The sequence below is a fragment of the Vipera berus genome, assembly GCF_964194415.1.
Source record: "Vipera berus genome assembly, chromosome: 6".
Lineage (NCBI taxonomy): Eukaryota > Metazoa > Chordata > Lepidosauria > Squamata > Viperidae > Vipera > Vipera berus.
In genome coordinates, this window is record NC_138208.1 from 73,012,131 (window position 1) to 73,026,736 (window position 14,606).

Consider the following 14,606-nt stretch of genomic DNA (forward strand, 5'->3'; position numbering starts at 1 on the left):
CTATCCTTACCTTTTCATACGGTAGCAATATGAGGTGCTGTCCTAAATCTCTCAGCATTTCAGCCCAGCTTTAGCATAAAGTATCTTTGAGTGACTGTTGGGGGATCCCTGCAACTCTAATCAGTGCCCATTAAGTCATAATTTAAATTTACCACAATGCCCTGAAACCATTCTATTTGGGTAGCATTATGGAAATTTTTCAGAAGCCGCCACTAAAAGAGGCTGGCATATTATGGTCGCCTGCTGTTGCTTCAACCAGCAAAGACCTCGCTTGCTTGATACTATCAAAGCTGATGCAAAGACAAACATTTAACAACTGAAAGAAACTGTGCTTGACAGGGTAGCATGGAGAGCACTTGCCTATAAAGTTGCCAACAATTGGACACAACTGAATGATTAAAAGTAACTAACTGTTGCTTCTATCTGCAAACACACTGAAGCATAGTTACACAGGGAGCTCACATGGATGTAAGCTCCTGAATGTGGCTGCTTCATTTTCATGGTCTTCCCTCTCATGCTGTATGTTTGATCATTTGATGAATGTACTCTGGAGGATTCTCATTTCACTTCAGGATATTTCATTCATCTTATCAAAATTATTTAGTCTGGTGCTTTTTTCATTTCTGCACATACTTGATTCTTTTTGTAAATTGCCTTAGGAGTAAGATTAAAGAGTAGCATTAAAATATGGATAAATGATTTTTGCCCCAGGGAATATGGAATAGTATATTCTCACCCACATAAAGTTCCTACATTCAGTATTCTCCCATGCATTTTTAATGCACTCCCGAAGTGCCAGATAATATAGATCACCAGGGCTGTCACTTGATTAAAGAAATCGTAACTGGTTAGTTCCTATTATTCTTAAATAAATTAAGTCAAAAATGGCAGAAATGGATCGATGGATAAAATATTACAAAGGGTCTGAGCAATTCTCTAACAACACATTTTAGATATTTCCGTTATTGTGAATGAGGAAGTATGCTTTTCTTTTTTTATATACCAGGCCTGCCATCTATGACTCATGGACATATTTATACTGAAAGTAATCAATAGAATAATTCATCCAACCTATGAATCTGCTAAGCACCGCAGAATATAGATGAGATATGTGAAGATATGTGATCTACTTATTTTTCCTATGGCCTGACTCTCACCATGGTTTATTACTGACTTAAAGACTAGCTAAACTAAACTCCTGCATACAATACCCAAGTCTCCTCCTATTTTATTTGTTGAGTTCTCAAATGTAGAATCAAGAATTAATCTTCCTTCCTTCTGTGGGAAGTCATCCCCCCCCAGAGAAGGAAATATTAAAGAGGCAGAAAAGCATGCCCAGTTTTTCTTAATAGTCCCAAGTCTCCCTCCCCCAAGCAGAAACCAGCTCTGTAGAAATGCTAATGTAGACCATTCAGGAAGGTTAAAGCTAGAAGATTAAGAAGACAAAGACACCTAAAATAAGGGACACAGGTCAAAGTACATGACACAGGAAATACAAAGCCTTAAACAGGAACAGGAAACAACCTCAAAAGCCCCAGAGGGTATAAAAACCCACTCCCTACATGTGCTCACTCTCTTTTCTTCCAGAGCTATCTTTCTCTCTGGCTCTCCTCTTCAATAAAATGCAACCTTCTTTCTAAAGCAGTTGCCATGGTGTTTATTCCTGGCTTGGACTGAACCATGATGAAGACTTTTCCTTCCTTCCTTCCTTCCTTCCTTCCTTCCTTCCTTCCTTCCTTCCTTCCTTCCTTCCTCCCTCCCTCCCTCCCTCCCTCCCTCCCTCCCCCTCCCCCACACTTTTTATAATGGCAGCTGCTTTAGTTTGGTACGTCATCTCTGGAGAAGAATGCATGTCATTTCTGAATCAATTACATGTACTTGACCTTCACAGAGTATGTGTGCTTTTAAGGCAGAATTTGGGAAATTAGTCAGAATTCGCAGATCAATGAAATTTTCTCTTCTTTCTTTCTTTCTTTCTTTCTTTCTTTCTTTCTTTCTTTCTTTCTTTCTTTCTTTCTTTCTTTCTTCATTGGATAAATTAAAAACTCTAATAGCAAAAATTATTGGTATCCTTGCTACCTGACTTATTTATTCATTTATTTATCAAACTTCTATCCAATAAAACACTAAGTGGCAAACAAAAAATAACAATAATAATTTTAAAAAAATATAGCATACGTATACAAACAGGTCAGGAGGCATGCTACAAATAGCAAAGGAAAACCATGTCATATTTCCATGCCAGAGCTCCTAAACTAATAGTCTGGGCCCAATGACTAGGGAAGATCCTGATCTTCTGAAAGGCCAGTAGGATCAAGTTCTCCATACTCCTGTACGGAGGCTGTTCCACAGTAGAGACAACATGACAGAGAAGACACATTTCTTGGGACATTACACACACACACACACACCAATGACAGTGGAATTTTTGGGCTCAAGAGTGGACCCAGTGCATGTCAACTCTACCAGAACTTTAAAATGGCAGAAACAATTGGTGAAAGGTTATCCTGAAAGTATTTTTCCCCAATAATTTGAATGGACATGTTTGAAGGGCCATTTGTGCCAGTATAATTGTATGTTGTATGTTTCTCTATAGAGCTTCTCAGTCATCCAGGTCATGGTTGTCCCAAAGGTGCTTTTTTTCTAGAGGCAACTGGACTTTCTTGTTTTTTCCTTAAAGACATTTTGCTTCTCATCCAAGAAGCTTCTTTGTTTCAGAACCGAAGAAGCTTCTTGGATGAGAAGTGAAATGTCTTCAAGGAAAAACCAAGAAAGCCCAGTTGTCTCTTGAAAAAAAGACACCTTTGGGATATATTGTATGTTTGGATTTACTGCCATGTTATTTCCTTTAGGGTAGTCAGGGTGGATAGGGATGGCGTCTCTCTTGTTCTGCAGATAAGATAATTTTGGCTTTCCAAAGTTCGAGGAATGAAAAAAAAAGACATCATGAAGTTCACAGGAGCAACCTGGAATCAAATACAGCATAGATTAGAAACAATTTGCACCAAAAGTCATGTATTTGGAAAACGGAATGGTGGGAAAAAAACCCCTGTCTGTTTGATAAGACTACATATCAGAAGTTTATATTACTCGAGGTAGTCACATTTTTAAAAGTTTACTCTAATTTTGTTTAGAAAACATATTTTGGAATAAAACACCTGCAAATTTCTGTGTATTAGACAGTTATGAATGTGAACCAACTGGAATATGATAAAAAAAATAATGGTAGACAAGTACTATATTAAATATAAGTCTGAGGGAGTCTAAAGAGTGGTATGTATAACCATCAATTATACATACAATATTAAAATATTAATATTTTTGAGATGATTTTTTAAGCCATTTTAAATCACATAACCTTTATGTCAAGCAGCTATGTGTCATTTCCAAATATTAAAATACATTCTTCATGGCGGAAGTTGTGTGTGCTTTGCTCTCTGCAGTAGAGGGCTTCCCTTCTCAGTAGTGTGCATCAATAGCAATTATGTGGCTTTTTCACAAGATGGCTACCAGCAGGAGACTCTTAAGAGTGCCAAATGACATTTTCAAACACATTTCATGGTGAGAATTGCATCTTCTCTTGTCAGATTAGAGGAATCTTTTAGCTTTCTTTCCAACGGTGAATTTAAAACCTGGCTTTTTGAAAACTGTGAGGGTGTGTGTGTGTGTTACCTGAAGATGGGATGCAAAAGACTGCTTCCCTCAAGATCAGCCTCACTAAAATGTAAGATCTACATTCACAATTTCAGTAGCAACAGTGCAAATACCCTGAAAGAGACAGTGAAGAGCTATAATGCTATTCTAAGAATATAGGGACCTGCCCCAGATGTCACTCTCAGGAAAGTACAACTCTTGATGCCATGTGGTTAATCAAAGGAACTTTTCCTGAGAAACAGTGGTTGCAGTAAAGTCAAGTGGAATCTAACATTCCTGCACAAAGCAACAAGCTATTTTTTCCCCTTCAAAACCCACTCACCCACCCTGACCAGTCCATGGGCAGCCAATACAGTGCTGCAAGGTTGTTTTGAGAGTGCTGAGGTACAAGACAGATAACTGGTCATCCTCAGGGCGCAGCTGGAACCTGGCTGGAACCAGCTGACAAGGAGTCTGTCCCGTCCACTGGTGGGATTCAAATATGTTAACAACCATTCTCTGTTTGGATGCCGCTTCCTGAAGTCCATTCTGGGCTGGACAACAAAAAAATAGCTACTGGTTCTGCCAAACTGGTGCGAACTGGCTGAATCCCACCACTGGTCCTGTCTCTGCAGATGACCCCCCCCTCCCTAATTACCATGCGGTTACAGCAAAGCAAAAGCATGCAAAGAATGCTCTCTTTGGAGTGTCCACCTCCCCACTCCACCAGAATGGCAGGGCACCAAAAAGGGGGCCTCACAAAGATTGTCTTCTTATTCTAAACATTTTCTTTTACTGGTAGCCATAATTACATTTGCCATGTGCCAGTTGAACTGGAATGTCCAGCTTATTTATAAAGAATCACTTTGGAATAGACTGCAATACAGGTAGTCCTCGACTTATGATTGAGCCCAAAATTTCCATTGCTAACCAAGACAGTTGTTAAGTGAGCTTTGCCCTATTTTATGACCTTTTTTGCCATAGTTGTTGAGTGGATCACTGCAGTTGTTAAGTTAGAAACATGGTTGTGAAGTGAATCTGGTTTCCCCATTGACTTTGCTTGTCAGAAGTTTGGAAAAGGTGATCACATGACCCTAGGACATTGCAACTGTCATAAATATGTATCAGGGGGATGCTGCAAGGGTTGTGCATGTGAAAAATGGTATAAGACACTTTTTTCAGCGCTGTTGTAACTTTGAACAATCACTAAACAAATGGTTGTAAGTCATGGACTACCTGGATTGAATTAGTATGCTTTTATGAGTGCATGACTTCCTGTTAGCTTTTGACTCCTAGGAGCAATTGTCTTTGTAGTTTTCTTAGCAATGTTTTTAGAAATAGTTTGTGATTGCCTGCTTTCTGGGACTGAGAGGATGTGACTGGCTCAAGGTTGCACAGTTGTTTTTGTGCCTAAGGCAGGACTAGAACTCCCAGTCTTCCAATTTCTATGCCAGACTGGCTCATTTATGGGCAATCGGGATTTTATCGTGTCTGGTTTCAGAGCAGCACAAGCTTTGATTCATTTCTTTTGGTAATGTGACTTTGCCTATCTGAGGAAGTGCTCAGAAAGAGATCGCTTTTAATAGTCAGGTGACAAAGGCAGGGCTTTTCAGGAAAAAAACTACTCTGACAAAAATGTAAGTGAGACCTTTATAGCATTTTTAAAATGGTATTAGGTTCCTAAGACTTACCATGTGGGACCCAAAGGTTAAGTACAGAACTATCTCACCCATCTAGAATATGAGGTTCAAAGTGTAGGGTTAGCCTTAGCAAGGATTCCTTGAACGGTTAAGAGGTATGACAAATTTCATGTCCATGATACATTCTCCTCTGAGGAAGCTTGCACAGCATAGTTTCATGTTCAATGCTTCAGACAGTTTCTGAATCCTACCACATGGGAATCATAATCTGTGCTCTTTCTAATTCTATCCCCAAAGCTTGTGTGGCATCAAGCCAGTTATGATTTGTTTCTAATGCAGATAATCTAGTTCTTGGCCACTCTCTGGGAATCATTGTTTGTTTTCTGTATAGTTCAGGAAGACAAAGTCCTTTCCTACCAGTGCATTTTATTTCTTCAGAGAGTAGAAAGTGGAGATATGTGGACCAACCAGTCTTAACCCAAAGCTCCTCTACCAGGTGTCTGATTCCTACATTTAACACTAATCTTTCCAAAGATGAGATATTGCTGGTTTAGGAAGAGATCCTACCACTCTGATAACTGGTTTGCAGTCACATTTGGTAGGACAACATAGGGATAAAGGCAGATTGATTTTAAAGCAACCTGGGTATATTTTGTAAATCTAGCAGATGCTGAGTTGGAAGTTCAAATAATTTTCTCTAGTTAATTCACTGATGTAAATCTTGATTCATTAATCTTGGAATGAAGGCCATACACACATTCAAATTAAATCAGATAAATGTAGAAATTTGTGTAAATCCACTAAATGTAAAAAAAACCTTTTGAAATTATTTAAATACATTTCAATACATCCCCCCCCCAAAAAAACAGGCCTTATTTCCAATTACAAATACCTGTTTGCTGTCATTTTACTCTTAGTTTGTAAACTACTCAATTTTATTGACATCTGCTTTCATTTTCTTGTTAATGTTTTTGCTCAGGACTCAGAGAGCCCACTTAGCTTGTCTATTCAAATCTGTGACTGCCACAAACAAAACAAAACATCTCCCTTCCTCTGGAGATCTTGCAAACCTCTTCATAATGTTTGGATACCACAATGGGTAGTTTATATTATTTATTATTTATTTGTATCATTTTACAAGTCATTTTACAAATAACTCAACATATCCAACACACCTTTCTCCTTCTCTTTTCCTCACAATAACAAGCCTGTGAGGTAGGTTGGGCTGAGAAAGAGAGGCTGGCCCAAAGTGACTCAGCCATTTTGTGAATTACTTGCTAATTATTGTACTGGCAAAATCAGCATATGTGACGCAAATATAAAAACATGCATTTATACAAATTTTACTGAGTAGTCAGTCTTTTCCAATGCTTTGCTTCCCTTACTCTTCTCATCCTTACCACGAGGTTCTGTCTTAGGCCCAGTACTCTTCAATATCTTCATAAATGACTTAGATGAGGGAATTGAACTCATCAAATTTGCAGATGACACCAAACTGACAGGAGTAGCCAACACCCCAAAAGACAAACTCAGGATCCAAAAAGATCTTGACCAGACATGTCAAACACAAGGCCAGGGGGCTGGATCCAGCCCGTGAAGTGGTTTCATGTGGCCTGCGAAGCCATCCTGGAAATAGTGAGGGAACGGCCCCCACTGCCTTGGCCCTGGCCCAGAGACCCTCCTTCTGCCAGAGACCCTCAGATCTGTCCCACTCCTGCCCAGGCCCCCATAGGCACCCTTGATGTGAATGAGGTAGAGCTGGCCATGCCCACCCAGTAGGCCATATGCACTCTAGCCATGCCCACCCAGTAGGCCATGTCCACCCTGGCCATACCCACCCAGCCCCTTGAGGGCAACTGCAATGCTGATGTGGCCCTCAATGAAATTGAGTTTGACACCCCTGATCTTGACAAACTTGAACAATGGACCCTATCCAACAAAATGAGTTTCAATGTGGAGAAAAGCAAAGTTTTACATTTAGGCAGGAAAAATCAAAAGTACAGGTACAGATTGGGCGAGACCTAGCTCAAAAACAGTAACTGCGAGAAGGACCTTGGTGTCCTAGTGGACGATCATTTGACTATGACCCAGCAGTGTTGCAGAAGCAAACAAAAAAGCTAATACAATCCTGGGTTGTATAAACAGAGGCATAGAATCAAGATCACATGAAGTATTAGTACTGCTTTATAAAACCCTAGTAAGATCACAGTTGGAATACTGCAGCCAATTTTGGTCACCATATCACAAAAAAGATGTTGAGAGTTTGGGAAAAATTCAGAGAAGAGCAACTAAGATGATCAAAGGCCCGGAGACTAAAACATATGAAGAACGGCTGTGGGGTTTGGCTAGTCTAAAGAAAAGAAGAAATAGGGGAGACATAATAGCAGTATTCCAATATTTGAGGGGCTGCCACAAACAATAGGGGGCCACATTATTCACCAGAGCACCAGAGGGAAGGATGAGAAACAATGGTTGGAAACTGATCAAAGAGAGAAGCAACCTGGAATTAAGGAAAAACTTCCTGACAGTGAGGACAATTAACCAGTGGAATAGCTTGCCTTCAGAAATCGTGGGCGGACCAACACTGGAGATTTTTTTTATACAAGCTTTATTGATTTTTTAATATTTACATATACATGTATTTGTGAAACAATATGGTGGTTGGGTGGTTAAAATAAGAAATAACCAGTTATAAATAGTTCAGGTTACATCAATAGAGATGCCCTCTCTAATTCCCTTAGTTATTACATAGTCAAAATAGGCAAGTTAGTACACTTCAAGTTGTAACCTAGTCAGTCAACAAAACTTAAAATATATGTTCAGTAATACATATAAATATCCTGTTTTTAAATTTTATCTAATTGCAACAGGATATTCTAGAATTGCTTATAGTATATAGGAAAAAACTTAATTTTTGGGTAACCCACAATTCACTATAAAAATAATTATTTTGTCTACAAAACGTATATTGTTCATTACAAAGCATTCTTATGTTTTACCATTAAAGTCTAATTTTCATCTTAACAAATCACCAGTTATTAGAAATATATTTTTGCCTTAACCATTCAACAATTATTAAAATACTATCTTTTATATATAAATTTCTAGATTTTATACTATGGTTCAAAAGTAACCACTGAATACTCTACAAGTCATGTTGACCGTACATCAATTATTAAAATACTAACTCTTGCCTTCCTTTTGAGCCAATCATGCTTCCCTCTTGGCATCTTTAAAATCTCAAATGTATCTTCCTTTCTTCCTATACCCCTTATTTGAATCCAGGGAACGTATCCAAATGTCAGTTTTGCAAGGAAGATGTCCCCTTTGTAACCATTGCATTTCTGCTTTGATAATTCAGTTTTTCCAGTATCAGTTTATAATCAAGTGGTGGGATGTATTCATCCATTTCATTGTCGTTTGCAGTTAAATCTTCCATGGAGGCTGTTTTAATAATAGTCAAAGATTTTCCACCTCCTGAAGAGTTGTATTCAGTGCCAGGTGTTCCCACCCTTATCTTAGTGTCAAGGACAGCTCTGTTATTCAGTCAGCTCTCACAACAAAAAAAGGAAATTTACTTGCTGTACCAGGTTTCGCCACAAGATGTCATCAATAACATATAAGATGCTATGTAAGAATTTTCTTTTCTTTTTCCAAATTAATATAGAACCTTTGTAGGATTAGTCCAATTTTTTTTCCTTAATTCACAGCTTAGAGAAAAGATAGGATAGTGGATTCCCAGCAACAAATAGAAGCTTTTTAGTAACTACAGATGAAATTGCTTAATTTCTTTGCTGAATTAATTAAAATTATTTTGTAGCTTTGAGGCTTTTAAGATTTGTTCCCAAAGTAGATATTCACTGTTTTCTCAAAAAATGGGGAAAGAGATTTTGAGGAAAGTCCCACAGGAAGATGGTTAAGGGAATAAGAAAGGTAAAAGCTTACCCAGGTCCTCCAGATTGCTTCTTAGTGCTAGGTAGTGCTTTTGGCTTTCGGCAGAGAGCGGCTTAATGATCAGCCATCTTTATGGCCGGTCTCTTCTTCGGGCCAAAGGAGATGATCTCAGATTCCAGCGGAGGGCTGCCACCCTTCTGCAATTGCTGGAAAGTCCTCCTCTTGGTAATCGCCCCTCCAGGGCGATTTTTGACCCTTTTCAGGGTCCTCCAAAAAAGAAAGAAACAGACGGCAGGAAACAGACTATTCCTGAACATCCGGAAGCGCCACGCACGTGAACCGGAAGCCAACACTGGAGATTTTTAAGAAGACACTAGACAGTCACTTGTCTGAGATGGTATAGGTTCACCTGCTTGAGCAGGGGGCTGGATTAGAAGACCTCCAATGTTCTATTCTATTCTATTCTATTCTATTCTATTCTATTCTATTCTATTCTATTCTATTCTATTCTATTCTATTCTATTCTATTCTATTCTATTCTATTCTATTCTATTCTATTCCATTCCATTCTATTCTATTCTACATACTTGACGTTAAACCCTAATGAACTCTGGGATTACATCCTGCTATACATATATAAAATTGCACTGTATGCCTGATGTTTGAGATAACAGTGTGATTCCTCTGAGGGCTCCAGTTTCCATATTTGGCAATATGATGTCATAGACACCCTTAACAACAACTGTGTAGTTCAGCAAAATCTATCAGTTTGAAAACAAGCGCAGTGAAGACTAAGTCAAAATAAACAGTGCAGAAAATTAATAGAGAAAAGAAGAGAAGAACTAGTATTAAATACTCTTAGGTTTGGCATTTAGGTTTGGGAGCAAGGGGAATTAGTTGATAAGCAAAGTGTGTGTGCCAATTTAGCACTTACACTGATGTGAAAATATATTCTGTGAAATGTTTATTATGCTACATATCCAGCAGAAATTAAAGTGATAGCACAACATTGTTAACAAATAACATTACAGGTGTAGATGAGTTTCATGTCATAAATTATGCTTAAGCAGTAAGTTACAGTATCTGTTGAATATCACAATTGCTAATGAGGACAACCTTTGCCTTTCCATATGGCTGGGGGGCTCTTGTCTTAATGAGCTCATCCTCTAATCTGCTACAAATGTGCATTAGACTCTTTTGATCCATTCTCAGTGCATTCTGGATGCCAAAGATTGCTCTTCTTCTCACTTCAGAGCTGTCCTTACCTATTTACTGACATCTGATGTTAACTTAATTTTTTTCCTCATTAATTTCCAGAATGCAGAAACAGAAAGAACAGTGTCAGATATTTGCAGTTCTCATCTTTACATTTATTTTCCTGCTGGCAGCTGTGGGTACTACTGAGGCTGGCAAAAAAGAAAAAATAGGTAAGTGCAAATAATTATAGGCATTTAGAGAGGGGGTGGCATGCTGTAATTTCTTCTTCCATCTTTGGTTTACTGATGGTTGGTATTAAAGTGCTCTATTTCAGCTAAGTGAAAAAATGCTGCACAATGCTGGGCTTAAGTCTCTTTTTTATGCATGTCACTGGTACCTTTAATAGAGATGAGAGGAGCTTCAAAGCAGGGAACCAGGTCCTTAGTTTTTAAGGAAAGTATCCCCTTAGCAAAACCACAAATTGGTTTCTCGTGCCACTTCACTTCTATCAATTAAATTGTGGAATCTATTTTCACAGAATGAAAGCGAATTGGCTCCATTACCATGCTTTCCCAGCCAGGCCATGAATGTGCCCTCTGTAGCTTTTGGCTGAACCAATCTAATAGAGATTGCAAAATCCAAAAAAGGATTTAATTCAAGAATCGATACCAAATCTTGTGAGATATCAGAGGTTTGCCTGAACTCTCAGCAGATTTGGGGGTTCTTACAGAATACAGAATAACACAGATGGAAGGGATCTTGGAGGTCTTCTAGTCCAACCCTCTGCCCAAGTAGGGGATCCTATACCATTCCAGACAGATGGCTGCCCAATCTTTTCTTACAAACCTCTAGTGATGGCACATCCACAACTTCTGGAAGAAAGCTATTCCACTGGTTATTTGTTCTCACTGTAAGGAAATTTAGTTTGGATCTCTCCTTGATAGGTTTCTGTTACTACTCATCCTGTCCTCAGGTACTTTGGAGAATAGGTTTACCCCCTCTTCTCTGTGACAGTCCCTCAAATATTGGAAGCTTGCCCATAACAATGCTGAATCTCAATAGATACCATTATTTCATATTCCTTCAGCCTCTTGTTTTAATTTGGGAGTTTTTGTGGGTGACAAAGTGCCCGTAGAAGTCACACTGCCAACTCCAGTATAATTAATGGGGTGGGTAACCTCATACTATTCCTGCCTTTGTAGGAGGAGTGGACACATTACGTTTTTTGACATTGTGACTCACATTGCTAGTTACATGATAGCTATTTTAACTGCAACAATGGTAATACTGATAATTTAGAGAATAAAGACAAAATAAGATAAATTTACATGCAGAATTTATAAATAACCAGAATAAGTAGGTGACTTTCAATGCTATTAGCCATTTCAGTTTACTGTTGCTCATAACATAAGCCCAATTAGGTCTAAAGAGGGAAACCAATGCAATTACTGTAGATTCCATATCAAGAACTCAGAAACATTAAAACAATTCATATGGAAGATGTGTGCCAAACTGATTTACAGTTTTTATCCACTGTCGATACATGTCTACTGTAGGTTGTTCACTGTAGGTTACAAGAGACTTAAAATCAGTCTTTCAATCAAAATGTCTCCCAAAAGATTCTATCGTTTGATTTAGCACAGACAACAAAGATGTCTCTAAGAATAGTTAAATGTTATATATAGAATACGCTGCAAGATGAGGAATTGTATAATTTTCTATCTGTGATATTAGTTGCTGACACTCTGGAATCCCTTTTAAAATACTTTTTTTTTACAAACTAAGGCAGCTTCAGTGTAAAAAAAGGATGTGCCCACATCCTGACCACGGATAAAGCAGGCAAGGAGAAATAGGAGTTCGATCAGGAAAGAAAGCCAGGATATTAAACCACATTTTTCTTAATCCACATTTTTTTAAAAAAAGCTGATTTTCCCATTCCATTATGTTATCTTATCTTAAAATAATGCCGCTGAATTTAAACTTATTGAAAATCAGCAGCAGCTGAATGGATCTATTGCACGACTCTCTGAGGGCATTGATTGTATTAATTCATTCAGGTCTGATCAATCTGTAGTCCCCAGATGCTGTTGAGGTTGCTGAATATTGAAAATCAGGAATAAAGGAAGATAGATTAAGTTCCTCACTTGTAATCAGGCAAATGATAACTGGGGGCTATCATACTAGTGTTTGGCAATTTTGAAGTGTCTGGAATTCAACTCCCAGAATTCCACAGCCTCACTACCAGCAAAAAAAAATTACTCTACCACCTGAGGCAAGTTGTTGTTGTTATTGACAACTTTTACTCTTTGAAGATTTCTTTTTCCTCAGGACCAACCAAACCTACTTTTTGTAATTGAAACACATTGTGTCTTGTGCTGGAATAACTCCAAACAATTCTGCTCCATCTCTTACAAGACAAGACTTTCAGATACTCGAAGGCAGCTTGCACTTTATCTTCCCAGCATAAATATATCCAAAGCTTCCCACAAGTTAAATGTCATTGTGCCATAAACAACAAATTGATGTACCATTTTTTAAAAAACTGCTTTGGTAAGCAGGCGAGACAGCGAGTTAACAGTTTAACTCTTTATTCTGAACCAGGCAACAAACATAAGAACTTGACATCTATTTATACTGGCAGCTGTCGGCAGTCTGGCCAATCAGGAGTGAGTTCGTTCCCGCGCCGTTTGTTTCCGCCAATCGGGGCCGTCAGGGTTTGACAGCTCAGAGCTGTCATCGGTAGCGCGTGTTGAGCTGTCAGTCGGTTGGCGCTTGCGCAGTTCGGCCCGGCAGCTTTGACAGCTGTCAAAGCTGCCGCGGTTTTTACCTCAGCCCTATTACTTCTATTATAACATATTGTATAACAACGAGTAAATACACAACACCCCTTACCCCTCCCCCTGATTGAGTTGATGTTTCCCCAACTGTTTCTTTTTCGGGTATCCCCATTCGAAGTCTTTTAGGTAGGTGGGAGGTCTTTTTATTCTTTCGGAGCGTCGGGGGGTTGTCTCGGTTGATTGTTCCCTTTCCCCAGGGGCTTCTGGCTGAGGGGTCAGGGGGCCTGGCTCCGAAGGTTCCGCATCACTAGGGGCGGGGTGTTGAAGAGGTATGCTCCGATCGGGGGAGTTTTGGCGTGCAGGACTCTGCGGCGGTGCTTCTGTCAGCATTTCGTCGTTACCCCTTTCCCCCGTGTTTTGTGGACTGCGACGCCGAAGTTGGTCGATGTGTCTGCGGATATGGATATTATGTCCAATGTCTATGATGTATGATAGGGGGCCCGTTTGTTCAATGACCACCCCCTGTGTCCATTTGTTGCCCCCCCCCGTAATTCCTCGCCCAGACAGCTTGCCCTGTGTTAAGAGCTCTATGTTGCAGGGGTGGTTCTGGGTCTGGAGAGGATCTGTCAGGATGTAGACGGTCTAGTCTGGTAGTTAATCTTTTGCCCCAGCGGAGCTCCGCTGGGGACTTCCCAGTAGTTGTGCATGGGGTGGTGTGTTGGGATAAAAGGAATTGAGCCAGTCTTCGGTGCCAATTCCCGGAGATAATTTTCCGCAGTGCCTCTTTGGTTGATTTCACCATCACCTCTGCCAAGCCGTTCGACGATGGGTGAAAGGGAGCCGTGGTGGTGTGTCTAATAGAGTTCGCCGTTGTGAAATTCTGGAATTCGTAGGAGGTAAATTGGGGGCCGTTATCGGAAACTATAACATCTGGAAGCCCATGTGTTGCGAATAACCCTCTTAAAACTTGTATTGTGGCAGATGAAGTTGTGCTAGTGACTGGTACCACCTCTAGCCATTTCAAATAGCTATCCACGACTATTAAGAATGACTGTCCCTGGAATGGACCTGCATAATCTATGTGGATACGAGACCAGGGTGTCTTTGTAGTTTCCCATCTGTGTATGGGAGCATGAGGCTGGGCGGCTCTAACAAGTTGGCAGGAATAGCAGCCGGCTACATGTGTTTCAATCTGCTTATCCAATCCTGGCCACCAGACATAGCTCCTGGCTAGAGCCTTCATTTTGACGGTCCCAGGGTGCCCTTCGTGGAGGCTCTCTAATACCTTGAGTCTGTGTTTGTCGGGTATGATTACCCTGCTGCCCCATAAGAGACATCCCTGATGGGTGGATAATTCTTTTTGCTTTAAAATATAAGGTTTGAATTCTGGGTCTGGGGGTATGTATTGCCAGCCAGACGTGACAAAGCCTAAGATTCTGCCTAAAATTTTGTCTGCAGCAGTGGC

General features: G+C 39.7%; 1 protein-coding gene across 2 annotated transcripts in view; it reads left to right on the forward strand.

Moving 5' to 3' along the window:
- The window catches only part of PTN (pleiotrophin), a 110,800-nt gene that overhangs the window by 66,901 nt on the left and 29,293 nt on the right, over nucleotides 1-14,606 (forward strand). For both annotated transcript variants that reach the window (XM_081332033.1, XM_081332032.1), the window contains one exon: nucleotides 10,485-10,594. In XM_081332033.1, coding sequence (XP_081188159.1) covers nucleotides 10,486-10,594 — 109 coding nt within the window. In that variant the 5' untranslated portion in view covers nucleotide 10,485. The remainder of the gene's footprint in view (nucleotides 1-10,484; nucleotides 10,595-14,606) is intronic.